The following is a 20,678-nucleotide window of genomic DNA, read 5'->3' as shown; positions in this document are numbered from 1 at the left end:
TGGTGACTGCACCAACAGCAAGTGCAACCTGATATATATTACAGAGGGTGTGGCGGATACACTGAATGCAGTACTTGTGCCCTCTGCTGGCGGAAGTAAGAATACCTGCAAATTTACACATGGTACCTGAGATAAATTACCAAGGTGTGTGAGAATAGCATCTCCTGTCCTTAAAAAAAGTTAAAATTCCATCGTGTGTCATCGCACAATGACATCACCATGCCGTCATAACGTGTAACATTGATGGCCAAATAAAGAGAAAGTCTGTAATCCACTTTTAGCAACTTCCCCTGAACTTTAATAGATGCTGCGTAACTCAAGGGTTTCTAGAGCCTCCCCGGGCTTGGCTTGCTATGGTGACCACTTTACCTTATTAGGGAGAACAACAGCCATCGGCTTCATGGATTGCACAAACTCTCCATGATGTTTGCGTTGTTGTAGCGATATAAGTGCTCACACACACTGTAGAACTGCATTATTTTACAGTTGACTGAATGAATCCACTTTAATTTGCTGGTGTGTGAAATGATGCATTTGACCGTTCAACTCAATGAAACACCAGATATTGACTGGACCCACGCTGCTGTTGCCGTGGGAAACATGCTGTACTCCTTTGGAAGGGACAGTGGTCCTCAGTTTGGTGTGCATGTCTTCAACACAGTGTCTTTATGCTGGAGGAAGTTAGCACCGGAGACAAATGGAAGTCTCCAAGAGGTTCCCTCTGTGAGCTGGGGCCACACAGCTGTGTTGATAGAGGACATGATCTACATCTGGGGAGGATTTAAGGGATACGGAACGTACTGCAATCTGCTTTATGCATTTGATGTCGACACCCACAGATATCTGGGACTGTTCCAGAGGCGAGGATCAACCACTCAGCGTGTGTCTTTGGGAAGGTCATGTACATCCATGGAGGAGGGACAATGAATGGACTCACCAATGACATTTGCAAGTTGGACACCACCACAATGGTCTGGTCTTTAATTTACACCAGAGGCACTCCAGCACCTGCTTCAGAATTTCACTCTGCCACCATCATCGGGACAAAGATGTTTGTATTTGGGGGAGTAGGGAACCAGTGGAATCAGCACTGCAACATCAGAGTGTTTGACACAGAAACCAACTGCTGGTTGAGCACGCCTTCTGCACAGCTTCGTCCAGAAGGATGCAGGTATCATTCAGCCTTTGCCTACAAAGGAGAACTTTACATATTTGGTGGATGGAACTATGATCACCAGAATGTCAATGATCTGTGGAAATTAAATCCACAGACCTTCACCTGGAAGAAGATTGAGCCCAAGGGGAAAGGTCAATGTTCAGGGATGTTTGGGATGTGCTGTTGCATGCTGGGAGATCGTATCATCCTCTTTGGAGGATATGGCAAATCTAAAGACCTGTGCATATTAGACTTTAGTCCTAGTCTCAAGACGCTATGCAAGCTAGCAGTTATTCAGTACAGTTTGAAGCAGTGGGAACTCCCACATAACATCAGGTGGGAACTGGCAGCCATGACTACCCAAAGGAAAAATACATAATAATCCATTAAAATAAAATTACAAAAATAAATACTCCAAACAGCAAACCCACAAAAATGTTTTAAATACATTAAAAACAAAAATTACGAAGTCTTCTCTCTTTGAAGTTTAACTTTTGATCCAAAGGGTTAGTCAGGGTATAAAATAAATAAAATCATAATAATATATACAGAGTTTGCTGTGGAACAGGTAGGAATATGTGTCTAAGATGCCTATTATTCTGAAGGGACACACTCAATTCAGCATCAGTTAATGATACAGGCCCTACATTTGAGAGGACCTTTGATGTCAAAAACAGGCTCACAAAACTGTTAAAAGTGATGAGTCATCACTTTTTTTGATGAGTCATCGCTTTTCACAGTTTTGTGGGTCCATTTTTAGCCCAAGGATTGTTGTTCATGCAAATAAATCAGGATTCAGATTCATGAAGAACCCCTAGTTTGACCCCTCACATGCTACTTAAAGCAGATTTCTTTTTTTTTATATATATATATTTTTCTTTTCCTGTATAGTGAAGTCGATGGGACAGTGAATATACAAATGGCCATAACATGTTTTTTTTCCCTTTTCCCGGCAGAGCAGGCCTCTCATTCTGTGTACCTTATTGACCAAACAAAAATTAAATGTACGTCATGATGTCACTGGTTCAACCCTTTACTTTGAGCTTTAGGGCCTTTGGCTCCCCGACTAAGCATCCAGAGAAGGCCTGGTGTAAGTCGTCTGGGACTGTTAGGTTCTCCATGTGGATGCCTGCTTTTGTGCACAAATATATGTACTTCAGATTAATCTTTTGAAGATGTGGCTCGGCTGACATGTTTTAGGTAAAAAATGATGATGAGAAATGAGTCTACTCACACGTTACACTGTAATGGATACAGGCAGAGGATGCTGTCCCAACGTCTGGTTTAATAGGACAGCTTTTTTGGGGAGGTTGACATATTTGCGGGGATGTATAGGTCTACTCCTCATAGATATATTCCATTCAAGGTGAAGTATTAAGGTGTCCAGCTGTCCACTTGATTAACGCTATGTTTCATCTGGATGCGACAGACCAATGTTGCATCTGTGTTGTTTTCATTTCTCAAATGTGTGTGCATTGCTGTTAATTAGTGGTTGGACAACTTGCCAACTTTACTCACAAGTGCCCTCTCGTTTGAAAGGGTCTGTGACGTATTCTAACTAATAATACAACTTGTTTTGGCTGTTCATACAACTTAAACCGCACGCTATCATTCCAAAGCCAAGCTGAACCAACACTGTGCGACAACTACCCAGCAACTATCCTTTCCGGACTTAGCTTCACAATAAAGTGTCTCCCGTTTAACTCCCAATGCAGCCTATTTCACACAGGTTATTATTAACTCATTCTGTGCCACATGACGGTTTTGACGGTTTTTTTCCAATAGCCCTGTGTGCCAATGACGGCTTATGACGGTTTTTGTGTTTTTTTACATAGAAAAAAAAAATCATTTTTTTTAACACAATTAGTGCTGCAGGGTATGAAGGGTTAACTTTTTGTTGACGCCACGCAGATCCGCCCATTAGCACACGCTGTTATTGTGTAAGGCATGCCTGGAATGTGTGTACACACACGGACTGCTGAATGACATCAACGATTACGTCATCTAGTCACATGACATGTGTCATGTGACAGTGTGTCATGGCGGCCGCAAGGCTTGTCTTGTTGTTGTTGTTTGGAGCTGTGCTATGGGATATAAAGTCTTATTTGGAGTAAATGAAGTCTCTTTATGGGCCTCTCCATTGACTTAACATGGAGGAGCTTCACTTCGCGTGCACGCCCAACGTGCGTTTTAAACAAATCGCGGACATTACCGATGCGGCCGCGACCGGAGCTACATACTGTAAGTATTAATACATTTACTGTAAATACAGTAAGATTGACGGTGAGCGCTGTCAATGGCGTCGTGTAGTAACCGGTTTTAATGACGGTGAGGATCGTCAAGGGCAGCAGAACAGTTAAAGATGTCAAAATGACCTGAGATCAGAGAGATGCTTTTCTCTGTTTGTGTGTTCGCTCCCTCGTTTAGCTGATTGAGAAAATGTGTGAAAATGTGTGTCTGTTTCTGTGGGGAAAAAAATGATAAAAAAAAATGAATTTTTTTCATTGCATAGTAAAGAAAAACATACAAAACCGCGGCACAGCTACCTTGGAGGCATTTTGGCATCTGGCACAGAATGAGTTAACAGGAAAGAGGTGTAACTTAAACATGTGCAAATTAACTTTCTGTGATGTCAGACATCTAAGATGTCAGTCATCTCCATATTTGGGAAAGCTACATTTTTAATTAAAGTCAATGGAGAAAATTCAGTAACGCATCGGATGCCCAGAATTATTCAACATTTAATTTGCTGGTGCCCATGGCAACCCACCATTTTACCTACCTTCAAGGTACTGGCGAGAAAAGTAATCCGAGTAAATGTAATCCAAGCATGTCCTGTTTATTTCGCGAAATTCCTTTCTTTCAGTCAGGACCGTTTTTTTATCAATTCTAAGCCACAGCGTTTGTGTTACGGCCGGTAGAAGAGGCCGCCGTTTTGAGAAAAAAAGAAAAAAGGAAAAGGATCCGGAGAAAACTGCATTTTTGTGCAGCCGCTAAACAGGGAAGTCAACGAGACAGACAGCACTCCTGGTCACGTGATTTCGCGCTGCATTTTGGGAAATGGAGTTTGTTTCATCACCGCGGTAGCCAAGTACAGTAGCTACAGTACAGTATATTTTACTGTACAACGCGTCGATGGGCACACGTAAACATCAAAGAGATTGCCGCGTGGGCACCACGTGGGCATTTAATGTGTTAATTTGCTGTTGCCCATGGCAACCCGCCATTTTACCTACCTTCGAGGTACTGGCGAGAAAAGTAATCCGAGTAAATGTAATCCAAGCATGTCCTGTTTATTTCGCTAAAATCTTTTCTTTCAGTCAGGACCGTTTTTTATCAATTCTAAGCCACAGCATTTGTGTTACGGCCGGTAGAAGAGGCTGCCGTTTTGAGAAAAAAGGAAAAGAATCCGGAGAAAACTGCATTTTTGTGCAGCCGCTTAACAGGGCAGTCAATGAGACAGACAGCACTTCCTGGTCACGTGATTTCGCGCTGCATTTTGGGAAATGGAGTTTGTTTCATCACCGCGGTAGCCAAGTACAGTAGCTACAGTACAGTATATTTTACTGTACAACGCGTCGATGGGCACACGTAAACATCAAAGAGATTGCCGCGTGGGCACCACGTGGGCATTTAATGTGTTAATTTGCTGTTGCCCATGGCAACCCGCCATTTTACCTACCTTCGAGGTACTGGCGAGAAAAGTAATCCGAGTAAATGTAATCCAAGCATGTCCTGTTTATTTCGCTAAAATCTTTTCTTTCAGTCAGGACCGTTTTTTATCAATTCTAAGCCACAGCATTTGTGTTACGGCCGGTAGAAGAGGCTGCCGTTTTGAGAAAAAAAGGAAAAGAATCCGGAGAAAACTGCATTTTTGTGCAGCCGCTTAACACTTTGAGTGCCAGGGCGTCATATGACGTCAGACACGCACTTGGCAATGATGCCAGAAAATAATATTGGCGTCATATGACGCCAGATGCTTTTTTTTCATATTACAGTAGTACAGTGTTGGATCTATGCGGTAACCAAGATACAGCCCTTTTGGACGATGGGACGGTCGTCATGCATGACAATTCAGTGGCGTCAGTTCAGAACAAGCTAAGGTATGGCAACATGACTGGTGTCTGGTGAAGACACCAGTCATGTTGCCATACCTTAGCAACAGGCACGATGAAAAGTACATTTTTATTATTTCCCCCTGTCAAGGTATGGCAGCTGCATACCCCTGCCATACCCAATTGACGCCCCTGCATGACATCACACGCTTATGTGACCAAATTCAAGCATGCTGATTGGCCGGTTCCCCCCAGAAACAAGGGTCTCAAAGAATTCAGTGACTTTTACCGTCCGGACACACAGCAATCAGAGGGAGAGAGAGATATATTGAGAGAATGAGCTAGAATTAGTTATAAAATCATTAGATGTAGTATTATTTAGAGAGATAGAGATAGAGAGAGAGATCGGAAGGTAGATGTTTTACCTAGGAGGAGTGGGGGAAGGGAAGGGCTAGTTTCTTTGTAGGTTGGGGCCGTCCATTTTGTAAAAAAAGAAAAAGAAAACGCCGTCCCAGTTACCGGACCGTTGCTCCGCTGATCAGAGAGCAAGTCATGGCCGCACATGGAGACCAAGCAGGCAGCCGAACCATGCCCCGTGGCCGTGGACACCAAGCCCGCAGCTGCCCAGCGCCGCCACCGACCATAATCAAAACCCGAAGCACCAGTTGGACTTTCGTTTGTTGCTGCGCGGCTGCGTTTGGGACTTGACTGAGGCGACGCGTGAGGATGAACGGTGATGCCGTTGAACGCTGATGCCGGCGATTTGAAGAGAATTCTGTGTTTTTGCTGCTGTGTCGGGGGAGCCAAGGAACGTCGCCAGCCATCCACAGTGGACGGAGGAGCTACGGCGGTGATCCGGACCGGAGGCAGGCTGTTTGGAGCAGTGTATCATCTTACGGCGCCCACCGGCTGCACCGATAGGTATGGCCCCGGAGAGCGGAGTTGCAGCGGGCGCTAATACACCCAAATGAGGCCGTGCGTGGACTTAGCCAAGGAGGACGACCCGGTCGCTGCGGTGCTCTGTCTCCCCCTGCCCTGAAGGAAGCACTGCTGAGGTGTGCTGCGATCAGCGAACCGGGTAAGCATTATAAAGCTATGCTTTTTACGTTTCAATATGTTCTATACGTCTGTCTGTCTTTCAATGTTATATGAGATCAGTGCTGTGTTCTGGGGACTCACCGGGGACTACCCTCCACACCTCGCCCGACTTGGGACACCCTCGCAGGCACGGCGCCGCCAGGCGCCGGCCTCTATACCTCCGTGATGGAGGAACAATAAAATATGAACGGCGTCTGCCCTCGTGAACCTTTCAAAGTAGCGTATTTGATAGGGATTATGTACTATAGCGTCTGCCCTGGCCAAACGAATAGTAGCTGATCGTATGCCCTCAAAAAAAGTCTAGAACACACCACTGTATGATATGCATAAAGTGTGTTCCTGTGGAAATGAGCCATGAATCTGTAGGTCTACTCTAATGCAAGCTTGTAATACATTCTTCAATCAATCAATAACCGATGTCAATAAGCCTGACCTGCTATTGTTTTTTTTCCACGTAGGGTGCATTTGGTAATATACAATTCAATTCAAAGGAGCGTTATTGGCATGAGAAAACATACGTTTACATTGCCAAAGCAAGTATCACACATACAATTAAAAAAACAGTTGAAAATATACAGTTGGAGGGGGTACAGCATTGTTCAAACAGAGCTATGTCGCATTGTCATTTTATATATATACAGGGTACAAATAGCAGCATTATTTTCCTCATAGTACATAAAGGTATCAGCTCTGTTTCATACTGTATGTGCAGTAGGTCTAGATGTCAATCCATGGTTTGTAGTAGGTGTATGAAGTTCCTCCAACTTCTTCCAGTAAGAATACATTTCTTTATAGTTTAGTTTTTTATTGTGTGTGTATACCTAGATAGATAGTTTAGTAATACAATCAGTGTGTGTGTGTGTGTGTGCGTGTGTGTGTGTGTGTGTGTGTGTGTGTGTGTGTGTGTGTGTGTGTGTGTGTGTGTGTGTGTGTGTGTGTGTGTGTGTGTGTGTGACATAATAATCTATCAAATCGATCTCAAATCTGTATCAAATTTGTATCAAAGCAGAGCCTATAGAATTCAGTGGCCACGTATATATACATATATACATTTGAAATTATTTAGACTAGTGAAAACAGCCGATCTACAAGCACACAACGCCTCGCTTGTAGATCTGCTGTTTTCACTACTTTTGTGCGACAGCCTTTGCTAAAGAACATACAAATTATACAGAAGCACGTTCATTTAGTATTTTGTATTTATTTCTATCATATACAGGGCCCGTGGAGTCTGACTGGATGGAGGAAGGATGGGAGCCCGATCTGCAACCAGACCAATGACAACGCAGAGGACAGTATGATGGCGGAGATAGCGAGAGCGGAGGAGTCAGGCATAGGTCATACACACTGTAGGTTCGCTGCCTGGACCAATGTCACTCTAGGGGAGCTGAAGAACTTTCTGGGACTTCTCTTCCTCACAGCTATCGTTCACAAGCCGGAGATTGCCATGCAGTGGTCAAAAAAACATTGCCATGCCGTACTTTCCCAGAACAATGGCAAGGAACAGGTACCAGGCCATTTTGAGGCACCTGAGGTACACACACACGCACGCGCACACACACACACACACACACACACACACACACACACACACACACACACACACACACACACACACACACACGGTGAACAGTACCATCTTTGACCTTGATTTGTGGTGCCTTTGACTCCTGAATGTTGGCTTGTTGAATGCCTTTTTTTGACTTTTATATTATTTTATTTATTCTTTACTTGCTGCACATTTATTTTATTTTACTTTTATCCAGTTATATTTTATTTTTGTGAAGTCATATTTGTGATTTTTTTTTTGGAAATATTTGTAAATATTGTTGAACATAAATATGTTCATGCTGGATGTGTGAGGTACTCACCAGGGTTAGGGTTCGATGTTGCCATAAAATAAAAGGTTGACATCGCTTTTCTGACTTTTTGTCTTCCTGACCTTCTAGACCAGGTAAAAACACAGTGAATTCACAGTGCATAGTTCTATCAAAATGTAAGGCAATTTCCACCTTCTGAGTCATTTCATACTTTTTCACTTTGCCCCCTTGAAACTAGACGATGGTACAATATTTTTTTCACTTTTTTTGCAGAAAATAAAGTAGGCATGCTATTCTTTCTGTCAAGGGTACTTGTGTTCCGTTACCATTTACCAATTTGTCGCTATGGCTTCCTAAAGTTTTTTTTCTTTGAACTCAAATATCTCAGAATCTAGATTTCTGAGGTTATTGACTGGTTTGCGCAGTGCGCACTCTCGAGCACCTATCTCCAAAACCGCTCACCGAAATCACTCCAAAATTTTTTTGGTAAAAAAAAAAATCCTCTTTTACCAAACCTCCCATTTTTGTTCCGATGTGAATATCGGATCATTTTCAATATATTCCCTGGAATCGGGGCAGAATGAATGGGACCTAATGGTGGCACTGGTAAGGGACGGGGGCCAGGGGGGGCTGGCATTCAAAGTGTTAACAGGGCAGTCAACGAGACAGACAGCACTTCCTGGTCACGTGATTTCGCGCTGCATTTTGGGAAATGGAGTTTGTTTCATCACCGCGGTAGCCAAGTACAGTAGCTACAGTACAGTATAGTTTACTGTACAACTCGTCAAACGCGTCGATGGGCACACGTAAACATCAAAGAGATTGGCGTGTGGGCACCACGTGGGCATTTAATGTGTTAAAAAAGTCTCTCTCTCTCTCTCTCTCTCTCTCTCCCCCTCCCCCTTCCAGGAGAAGGTCAGAGGTTACAGCCGTGCATACGACCTGTCGCGCTCGGAGAGACCTAAGCTACGCCGGCTGGCCGTAACCATGGCGACGGACGGACAGCCAATGGAGATGCTGGAAGAGCTGCTGGGCGTGGCCGTGGGCGGGGCCGGGCCCGGGGAGGGGGAGGGGGAGGAGGAGGAGGAGCTGTCAATCAAGACTGTCCTGCGGGATGCTGTGGAGAGAGTGGTGTCTGCACTGAGGTCAGAAATCATTTACTAGTACTTTTCTTACTTAACCCTTTCCAAGCCACGGGGAGCCTCTTAATATTAAAACCGTTTTATACCGGACGTCTGAGCAAGGAGTCTCAGCCGCGCCGTCTTTTACCGTACTGGGTCATTAAAACCGAAATAAATGATTTTTATCCGAAAATCGGCGATCGTCTAACCTTCCCTAGTCACCACTCGTCCATCGATAGCGCATGGCTCGTCTGACATGAAGCAGAAGTGACGTCAGGTCCATTCCTTCTCAGAGGCTCCTTGGCAGCCACCCATTTACTGTTTATACACGAGTGCTACTACAGCAGGAGTGCTGCGGGCTATGCGAGCGAAACTGTTCATATCTACTCTTGAGTCACACATGGATTATTTGAGCCGACATTTACGTGAACGGATCGCGCACGCGAAACACACAGGGACATGATGCGTCGGCCGAATCCCCCACTCTAAGCCAATGCAGATTGAGAATTTCATTGGGAACTGTGGTGAGTATACAACGGGGGATCGCGGTATGGTAATGGGGGATGAAGACCACGTGATTTAGCGCTGGATGTCTGGTAAAATGAATGCGGTTCAGATCATAATATAATAATAGAAATTTCACGGCTAATCTACCAACAACCATTCTATTTTGGCTGGCGAAGTGTTAAGTAAAAAAAATTTAGTACTTTTTCCACCACTGACTGTGGTGTAAAAAGTACTCAAATCTTTTACTTAAGTAAAAGTATTAATACGGCAATGTAGAAGTTACAAGTTAAAGTCCGGAATTCAAAATTTACTTGAGTAAAAGTACAAACGTATTGGCATCAAAATGTACTCAAAATACCAGAAATAAAAGTACAAACTGTTTGGAAAAAAGCAGATCAACAAGCTCACAGCATGTCACACCGCGACGCGTTGTGAACTTGTAGATCGGCTATTTTCAAATCGCCTTGGTATAAAATAGAGCTAAAGTGGATTAATGTACGTTTTATAATATAGTTATTTAGATTTGCAAAGTAACCAGTAACTAAAGTTGTCAAATACTTATCGCCGAGTAAAAGTACAATATTTGGATCCGAGATGTAGTGGAGTAAAAGTAAAAGTACTGAAAACTGGAAATACTCAAATAAAGTGAAAATACCTCAGAATTGTACTTAAGTAAATCTACTTCGGTGCTGTCTCACGTGGATCAAGTCCGCTTGAGACGGCGCGCCTCCGTCGTCGCCACCTTAACCGACGTGCTTTTTTTGATACACACGGACTGAAAGACCTGTGAAAAAGGGACTCCCATCTGTCTGTCTGTGTGTCTGTCTGGGCCTGATAGACAGGAAAACAGGGATTCCCAAGCACCTGTCAGACCGTGTGTGTGTGTGTGTGTGTGTGTGTGTGTGTGTGTGTGTGTGTGTGTGTGTGTGTGTGTGTGTGTGTGTGTGTGTGTGTGTGTGTGTGTGTGTGTGTGTGTGTGTGTGTGTGTGTGTGTGTGTGTGTGTGTGTGTGTGTGTGTGTGTGCGCGCGCGCGCGTTGTCGTGTTTGGAAGAGACAGGAAATTATAATTTTCAACATGAAATAAATTGCTGTGTCGCCTGTTTTACCAACTACTCATCATTGTGTGTGTGTGTGTGTGTGTGTGTGTGTGTGTGTGTGTGTGCATGAGCCTAGTAGCAACATGGAGTTGAGTCAGGGGAAATTACATTTTTTCTTTCCTCTGTCTCTGTGACAAATGCTCCTCCTCTGGAGATGCGCACGCACGCACGCACGCACGCACGCACACACACACACACACACACACACACAGGTGTACCAGGAAATCAGAGGGATTTGCCGTTGCAGGGTTTCCCCATGGCAGGTGTTTTGTCTTCTTATTGGTCACGTTCTTCTTATTTTGCCAATACGATTATATTTTACTCACCAATAAAAATCTTTCTTACTGGTCGACAAGATTCTATTTTACTGGCCAATAATATTCTATTTTACCGACCAATAATATTCTATTTTACCGACCAATAATATTCTTTTTTTACTGGTCAATAAGAATCTTTTTTACTCCGCCAGTAAGATTCTGTATTACTGTTCCAATAACAGCTATTTTACTGCTCAATAAGATCTATTTTACTGCTCAATAAGATCTATTTTGCCAGTCCTCATGGTGGCGCTATAACGGCCTGCTTCTCGTGTTGGCCTGTAACTCCCCAGCCATTTGTGCCAGACTATATTTTTTTGATACTACTCCAACAAATGTCGTCCAAAACATACTCAAATCAGTACAAATGAACTTTGGAGTCGAGTGATCAAGATGTATCTATCTGTCAGATTGTTGCAGATCCTATTCTAATTGGCTCTGACTGCCTTCCAAACTGTGCAGGTAGGCCACCCGGCCTGGTGGGGATCTGTGCTCCGAGGAGTGCCTTTGGCAATACAGTAGATTTGCATTGAGCTTGTAGATCAGATTTTCTTTATATGACTTTCGCTGCCTTTTCAATGGGAATGGAGTGGTTTCTTGACATTTGCGAGTTTCTGCAAAAATACTCTCTATTCTCCATAAAAATTAGACAAAACAGGGAAAGAAACATGTGGAAAAAATGCATATGCAGGACATTTTCAGGAAAAGAGCAGTAAATACTGAAGAGTTGAAACATCTGTATGTAGTAGGGCATTAACGACTTGTGATTTTTGCAAGTAAAAAGTTGAGTTGAAGACGACTTTATCGTTTGAAACCCTATTTTCACAATAGATTTTTTTTTCAACTTTGACTTTGACTTTCTCTGGTGGGAGTCGACTTGTGTAATGAAGTCGTGTGTGTGTGTGTGTGTGTGTGTGTGTGTGTGTGTGTGTGTGTGTGTGTGTGTGTGTGTGTGTGTGTGTGTGTGTGTGTGTGTGTGTGTGTGTGTGTGTGTGTGTGTGTGTGTGTGTGTGTGTTTCCAGAGGCGATGAGGACGCACTGACAAATTACCCACAACCCCTGGGGGTTCTGGAGGCCATGGTGACCTCTGTGCACAATGCCGTGCAGAGCGGGTAGGTTTTAATATTATCAATAATGTATTCGCCACCATGTTTACATGTTTTGGGTTGTTTACATAATGTTCACGGCCATCAAAAGTAGATTACCTTAAGTTGCATGATTTAACTCTTCTAGTGCTGATCCCGAACTAGTTCGGCTCATTTTGTCGGCAAGCATCGGCTTGCTTTGGTCCTTACCGTGAGCTGATTATTGAAAACGTAGGTGGTCCGAGGTCGTCCTACGTTTACTAACGTTACTATCGTCATTTTTCGCCGATTTCTTCAATGTAATCCAATGCAGTTGGCCAACTTTGAAACCCATTTTCTCTGAATCTATGCTTTTCTGGAAGAGGACAGCCTTTATTCGCGGCAAAATAGCCGAAAAATTTGCTTCTAACAATAACATGAGCCTATAGAGCTAATGGAAGCCAAGGCCTTCCGGCGCATAGTGATGACACGCACGAAAGTCATCGCACACATCACGGCTGCGCAGGGCTTGCGCAGCTACAGCGCTGTCTAAGGGGCTGCGCTGTCTAAGGGGCTTCGGCTGGCCATTGAGCAGGAGTTGGCTCCATCTAGTGGTGGCACTAAGTGGTTTAAAATGATCACATATCATTATCCATAGAACACGGTACAATCCGTATCCCTCCGGTGGAGGTATTTTTTAAACCCTTGCAGCTGCACAACCAGTAGTGACCGCTAAACACCTAGAATGAACATAGAACAAAGGACTGCTTAAATAGACCGCTTGAGATGCATTGTGGGTAAGAGGGCGTATGAGAATTGGCCAATGAGAATGAACATGAGGTGACAGACTGCTCTTGTGGGAGTGTGAATGAATTAACCAGGGAAGATAGCAACACCACATCCTGCCTCCTGTATACGAAAGAACTTCCACTGGCTCAATTAATAAAATAATGTGTCAAACAACAATGTCAAATTTTGTATTACGTATTAACACTTGGGTGACTGAAAAATCACTTCCTCTCTGGCTGCATTTATCAGTCAAATTGACAGGTAAATTCTCTCCCTTTTTGCCCAGGAGAGCAACAGCTCCTCTCCTGCTGCCAGCGGGGGTTCTATTGTCTGTTGTTCTATTGACAATATGGTTATTGAGTGGTATAATCGTATATTATTTCATACTTAGGAAACGTTTCAGAAGGGAAAAAGGGAGAGTTATTGCACTTTACGATCTCAAAATCTGCCAAAATGACCGCTTAGTCACCCGTGTGTTAATACACTGTACATTATACTGTATTAGGGGTCCGCTCATAACTTCCACCTCTCTCTCTCTCTCTCTCTCTCTCTCTCTCTCTCTCTCTCTCTCTCTCTCTCTCTCTCAGTAACAGTACAGTGATTTCAGATGTCTCTCTCTCTCAGTAACGGCGCAGTGATTCCAGAATGTCTCTCTCATTCTCAGTAACAGCGCGGTGAGCTCGGACGACCTGCTAGCGTGGCTGCGTCCGTTCTGCAGCGACGCGGCGCTGGCGGTGCGGCCGCGCATCCACGTTCTGCAGATCCTGGAGAACAACTTCAGCCTGGGAGAGAGCGACGTTCTGCTGCTGCTGCTCTACAGAACCCAGGCCGTTCTGAAAGACACGCAGGTAACAGAACCCAGGCTGTTCTGACAGAACCCAGGCTGTTCTGACAGAACCCAGGCTGTTCTGATAGAACCCAGGCTGTTCTGACAGAACCCAGGCTGTTCTGAAAGAACCCAGGTTCTTCTAAAAGAACCCAGGCTGTTCTGACAGAACCCAGGCTGTTCTGAAAGAACCCAGGTTCTTCTAAAAGAACCCAGGTTGTTTTAACAGAACCCAGGCTGTTCTAACAAAACCCAGGCTGTTCTGATAGAACCCAGGCTGTTCTGATAGAACCCAGGCTGTTCTAACAAAACCCAGGCTGTTCTAACAGAACCCAGGCTGTTCTGACAGAACCCAGGCTGTTCTGAAAGACACGCAGGTATGTTATGACAGAACCCAGGCTACCAGTCTCAGCCACCAGGGAGCCCTCTTGAGTAACCTGTCGTTTGAGTGGCTACTCATTGCTTGTCCATGCTGGTCAATTAATTAATGGCCCCACACAGCTAATATGTAAATAAATGTATGCACACAGCTCAGAGCAGGTAAAGTGTGAGGGTCCAGCCTCGTTAGCTAATTGGGAGAGCTCCCGATGTTTGGCAGGAAACGGCAGAAACCCCACAAGCTGCCAGTAGTCGAAATCAATGCGGAGAAGCAGGAGTAATTTCACCGTAACTTATGGGGTTTTGAAGGAAAATAAAAGGTTGTTTTCTAAACTTTTTGGTTAAGCTGTGAGCCTGGTGAAGGAGTGATATGAGGAACGTTGTAGTTTAGAAAGACAAATAATCTCAATTTGTCACGTATATGTCAGGCTTTGGGTTGGGTCGGGCTTTTATAATCCGGTAGGCAAGCGCAGCGCGGTAACATGATGTCTCTGTGACTGTGTAAGCTGTGCTGCACCGCTGCTACGCAACTTGACACAGTTGAGCGTGTGAGTGTGCTCCCGTGTGACTGTGTGTGTGTGTGTGGCGGTGGCTGCTGTGGCCAATGGGTGCTTCTCGATGTGGCAGAGCAGAGCGGAGGAGATCGTTGAAACCATTCACAGACACTTTTGTATATCCTAATAATATCATAGACGTAGTGTGAATGTTGTAGCTATAACAGCCTGTACGCCTCCTGCCTGATTTAGCGGCGGCCGTCAGCTGTGTTTTCCAGCGAGGCTCCGATGTTTATTTGTTCCATAATTATTTAGGACGGTGCTTGCTACAGAATCTTTTATATAAGTAAAGACAGTTGGATAATGGTAGGATGACTCTGTTCTTAACGAATCACCAATATTGTATGAGAAAAAAAGGCTGCTGCCGTCTGCATCAACTAAGCTTGTTCAGAATGTCGGTCTTCGGGCTGGGCCCGTCTCCAATTGTCAATTGTGTATCGGGCTTTGGGTGGGTCCGGGCTGAAATTCTGTAGGGCTGGGTTGGGCCGGGCTCACTTTTTTAGGCCCGATTCAAGCTCTACTCTATACTGCCTCCCCCTGGCACCTGATGGAGGGGAAAGGAACTGGTTGGAATAACGTGTTCCTTCCACGCGCTATGTCCAAACCGGGGAAATCCCCACTGTCAGGTGAAAAGAAGCGTCTTGGACTCCTCACGCATGGAGGGAAGCATGAGGTCAGTCTGCTTCTCTCCCCAGGTTGCAGAGGGAGAGCAGCGCCCAGGATCACAGCTTGAGTTTTCGGATGCCATTTAGCCAATGAGGAACCAGCATGTTGGCGATGTCACCTTTATGCAGCTTCCTCATTGGCTAAAAGCAGTTTTTTTCCTGCTTCCTCATTGGCTAAATGTTACGTATGATGTATGCCCACAAGATTCATCTGTTCACTTGCGCTGATAACAATATTGTGTTGCCCTTCAGGCAACCGCACTAATAATAACTAGAAAGATGCAATTGGAAATTGCAAGTGTGGTTGCATATTTATTGTCTGCATACGTTACCACTCGACTAAAGAGCCACGCTCCCTATTTAACAGCGCCTTACACACCGTATATATAGCCTACAGTTGTCCTCCCTACCTGAAAGCTTGTCCACAGGCACCAGTCAGGAGCTAGGCTGGGGGGACCCCTGCGACCAGGCCGGAAACGCCCTGTCCACTACCAGGCTTTAGGTGTACAACGTCCGCGGAACTGACGGAGTATTCCGCTGTCATGTTCTAAAAAATCAAACCTCGGTTCGAAGTGAAGCGGTGAACCTTTATTCTATGTGTTCTAGAGTTATGAACTCTGTGATCTATACATCTATACAGTTATGGACTCTGTGATCTATTCATTCTTTATATATTCTGAATTCTACATTCTTTATATATTCTGAATGAATATATAAAGAATGGAGGGCCAAATTATCGTGTGAAGCTTGAACAATCCTCGAAGTATCCATTCATCAGACCGGGAGGGACACTACACACATATTCTGGACGTACGGGACAGATAAAACCTGTTCATTCTGAACTGAAATGGCCATATATGGACATGGGACTTTTTGAAAAAGCCTATTCATTCTGGACTGATATTCTGGACGTACGGGACAGAAAAAACCTATTCATTCTGGACTGGAGTGACCATATATGGACATGAGGTGACATACATTGTGTTTTTGAAAAACCCTGTTCATTCTGGACTGAGATCACCATATATGGTAATTAAACGGACATTCTGTTTTTGAAAAAGCCTGTTCATTCTGGACTGAAATGACCATATATGGGCGTGATACACACAAAGCCACTCATATGAAGCGGTGAAAACCGCTTCCTATGGCTACAGGAAGTGGTTTTCACCGCTTCAAAAATAGAAAATTAATACAAATAAAAAATCACACCCAATGTGAAGTGAGCGGTGGTCGTGCTTGCATAACGTCTTCAATTGGTAATTGGTGATGTAATACAGGCTACACACACACATTGCTATGGTAAAACGCTGAGGAAAAAGACTAGGATATAGGTCTAGGATGTAATTGGTGATGTAATATGGCTACACACACACATATTGCTATGGCAAAACGCTGAGGAAAAGTGGCTACAGATAGGTGTAGGATGTAACTGGTGATGTAATGTGATGTAATATGGCTACACACACACACACACATATTGCCATGGCAAAACGCTGAGGAAAACACATTGCTCTGGCAAAACGCTGAGGAAAAGTGGCTACAGACACACGCACAGCCACTCTATGGAGCGGTTTGCCACCGCTCAAAAATAAAAACATTGGAAATCTACTGTCTTGCCAATAGCAGGACGTGTGAAGTTTTGACACATCTGTAGCTGAAAGTTGCACTAAGATAAGTGACCAAGAGGATTTTCAACTGTAGATGAAAGTTACTAAGATAAGTGACCAAGAGGCGTTTCGGGGGTCTTTGTCATGGAACAGTTTGTGAACAGCTGTCTTTATGAGGAGGTAATTCTCGAGCCATGTGTAACTCCATAGTTGGGCAAGACTGACGTCATATTTGATGTGGTGGGAGTTCAGTCAACCTGACTTAAAGCTCATTACACAGAGTATGAGGAGCATTAGACAAAGAGAAGAGAGCCCCGCACTGAAATACCCACTATTAGATCACACGAAGAAAGATAAACCCAATTTCATCATAAACATTCCTGCATTGTAAAGACAATCACCACTTGTTGAAGACCACTAGTTAAGGAGGATACCAAACGTATATCTGTCAATAGTTTCATCTCTGAGATGGTTCATCAGTTCAGGAATCATGAGGGGGGCGAAGGATATGAAGCAAAGACAGAGGCTGACGTTCAGCAGATGATCCAGGAGAGACAAGTGAAGATTCAGGAGGTCAAACACTCAGTAGAGCTCAGCAGGAAAGATGCAGACAGAGTGATAGCAGACAGTGTGCAGTTCTTCACTGCTCTGATCAGCTGTATTGAGAGGAGCCGGGCTGAGCTCATTGGTGTGATTGAAGAGAAGTATAAAACTACAGAGAAACAGGCTGAAGGCTTCGTCAAAGAGCTTCAACAGGAAATCACTCAGTTACAGAAGAGAAGCTCTGAGCTGAAGCAGCTCTCACACACTGAAGACCACCTCCACCTCCTCCAGAACTTCACATCCATCAACACCCATTCACCCAAAAAGGACTGGACAAAGGTCAATGTCCATCAGTCTCCATATGTGGGTACTGTGTGGACAGCTGTGGCTCAGCTGGAGAAGACACTAGAGAAGACACTCAGTCAAGAGATGAAGAAGCTGTGTGATGCTGAGCTTGGTATCATCCAGAAATACGAAGTGGATGTGACTCTGGACCCTGATACAGCTCATCCCAAACTCATCCTGTCTGATGATGGAAAACAAGTGAGCCATGGAAACATAATGAAGAATCTCCCAAACAACACAGAGAGATTCTCTCCATGTGTCAGTGTCTCCGGAAAACAAAGCTTCTCCTCAGGAAGGTTTTACTTTGAGGTTCAGGTTAAAGGGAAGACTGTGTGGGATCTAGGAGTGGCCAGAGAGTCCATCTACAGGAAGGGATCAATCAAATCGAACCCCAACAATGGTACATGGATTATAGGGTTGAGGAATAGAAATGACTACTGGGCTCATGCTGGGCCTGCTGTCCTCCTCCCTGTAAGAGAGAAGATCCAAAAAGTGGGAGTGTTTGTGGATTATGAGGAGGGTCTGGTCTCCTTTTATGATGTGGAGGCCAGAGTTCATCTCTGCTCTTTCACTGGCTGCTCCTTCACTGAGAAACTCTATCCATACTTCAGTCCTGGTCTTAATGCTGGTCGTAGAAACTCTGCTCCTCTGACCATCTCTCCTGTCAACATGGATGCTGGTCTTTGAAGTTGCCACCTCCAGTAAATTAATTTAGAAATAAATGGTGCATACGTATATGCAATAGAAGCTGACTCCACATATGCATTGAGAAAACGTATAAATAAATAAAAATACATAAATACATAAAAAAATGCATTTACCGGTAAGTGCTTGAGCCTGACAGTAAGTCTTTTTTGCCAAATGTATTATTAATTTACAAACTAGAATCAGACATCCACTCCAATATGGTTCCCTTACCCAAACGGTGACGTGGAAAAGTTTTTTTTTTTTTTTCACCATTAACACTTCGCCAGCCGAAATAGAATGGTTGTTGGTAGATTAGCCGTGACATGTCTATTATTGTATTATGATCTGAGACATAATATTATGTTTATAAACATGAGCCCGCCACCCCTCCTACTTGGACCGTGCCGTTGTTTTTTTCTTTTTTTTCAATCCCCGGTCGTTTGCTCACCATGAATATCTGGATCTCCAGAGTGGAGGTTTAGGCCGAGGCATCGTCTCCCCGTGCGTTTCGCGTGTGCGATCCGTGTGCATATAATCCAAGCATATGGTCCAGGTATGACTGAACGGTCGATGTGAGCATTTTGGCTAGCTTAGCCCTTAGCACTCCAGCTATGCTAATGTAATCGTCTAAACAGTAAACGGACGGCTGCAAGGAAGCTTGAAGAAGGAAAGGACCTGACGTCACTTCTGCTTCATGTCAGAGCAGCCATGAGCTATCGATGGACGAGCGGTGACTAGGGAAGGTTAGACGATCGCCGATTTTCGGATAAAAATCATTTATTTCGGTTTTAATATTAAGGGGCTCCCCATGGCTTGGAAAGGGTTAAGAACTTTTTCTTTCTTTTTTTTCACAACTGGCAACCAGGATGGCACCATTTTCATGCCTCGACACCCACAAACTCGTATTTGAACTGGGGACCCTGGCCCCCCACCCTGAAGCATTACATTTTGTATAACACGGTTCTATGGTTCTATTGTGAAAATAGCAGATCTACATGCTCACAACTTTGTTGAGCGCGCTGCGGCACCAGTTCCTCGGCCGTTCAACGTCTTGTCTTTCATACGGAGAAGAAAAAATAAAACCGCGGGCGAAGCCTGAGTCAGATACAAGTCCATATAGAACATGGGGATGGGGATAAACGAAGGGAGGAAAAGCTATTTGACTGATCCCAGATAGAATGGATGTGAGCTAGGAAGTGAAAGTCGTTCTGATTGTAATAGATTTACAGATCCGGAATCAATGGGACTACAAAGAGTCTCCTCAAATTATTGGCTTAGGAATGCGACAAGAACAAAAATAAACTAGAAAAATATTGTTCCTTCGAAACAATTGTGGGCTCGCTTCAAGCCAGAAAACAATGGCTATAAAAGTACAAAATGTCAAGATCGCAGGCAGTGCTCTCTTTGACGTTACTGACGTCAAAGATTGGTCCATTTTGTTCCAAAAATGTGTTGTGCAAAAGTTGACCCGCTGGTGGCGCTATAACAGGCCAATGTAAGAAGGGTGGTATCTGTTCCTTGACATATTGGGAATGTGCTTGCAAAATTTCACGCACATTGCAGGCTGTGTTCATGATTTGAGGTGTTTTTGGCTTTGGCCACTTTATCGCTGCTTGCAGCTATATTCATTATTATTATTTTTTTGTGTGTGTGCACTTCATAGGCATATTAGATAAAGGTCCTTAGATTGTGTGTAGAATGTTTCATGCAAATTGCAAAAAAAAAATTCTAACGGGTTTAAGCGTTTCACAAACTGCTCAAAATGATATAGCGCCCCCCTTTGGCCAATTGGGGTAAGATTGGTTTTAGTGATATTTGGACTAACACTCTACATCTTTGCCAAATGCCATGAACATGTTACTTTGCATGTATGATTTAGAGGCAGAAGAATAATTTGCATAAAACTGCAATATTCATTGAATTTATTTAAAAAAGCATGTTTCAATTTTAAAGAAATCCGATCTGACAGATCTTTAGATATCGGTCCAAAGTTCACGTAAAAAAAGTTTTGTGCACGTGGAGCGAAAATTCCAGAATAAAAGCGGATTT

At 44.0% G+C, this 20,678-nt stretch overlaps 2 protein-coding genes across 2 annotated transcripts in view; both read left to right on the top strand.

The window, feature by feature from the left end:
* nbas (NBAS subunit of NRZ tethering complex) overlaps positions 1–20,678 on the top strand; it is a 256,843-nt gene that overhangs the window by 213,186 nt on the left and 22,979 nt on the right. Inside the window, exons 48-50 of the mRNA XM_080743924.1 lie at positions 9,039–9,274; positions 12,194–12,283; positions 13,689–13,872. Coding sequence (XP_080600050.1) covers positions 9,039–9,274; positions 12,194–12,283; positions 13,689–13,872 — 510 coding nt within the window. The remainder of the gene's footprint in view (positions 1–9,038; positions 9,275–12,193; positions 12,284–13,688; positions 13,873–20,678) is intronic.
* On the top strand, positions 15,451–18,629 carry LOC308300285 (pyrin-like; the record flags this gene model as incomplete). The annotated part of the gene is made up of 2 exons (XM_080744104.1): positions 15,451–15,455; positions 17,711–18,629. The coding sequence occupies 2 exons, from the start codon at positions 15,451–15,453 to the stop codon at positions 18,627–18,629; spliced, it is 924 nt and encodes a 307-aa protein (XP_080600230.1).

The sequence above is a fragment of the Nannobrachium achirus genome (genome assembly GCF_963921795.1).
Source record: "Nannobrachium achirus genome assembly, chromosome: 16".
In the NCBI taxonomy this organism is placed as follows: Eukaryota; Metazoa; Chordata; class Actinopteri; order Myctophiformes; family Myctophidae; genus Nannobrachium; species Nannobrachium achirus.
The sequence above is the reverse complement of the archived record's forward strand: the minus strand, read 5'-3'. Positions and strand labels throughout refer to the sequence as shown.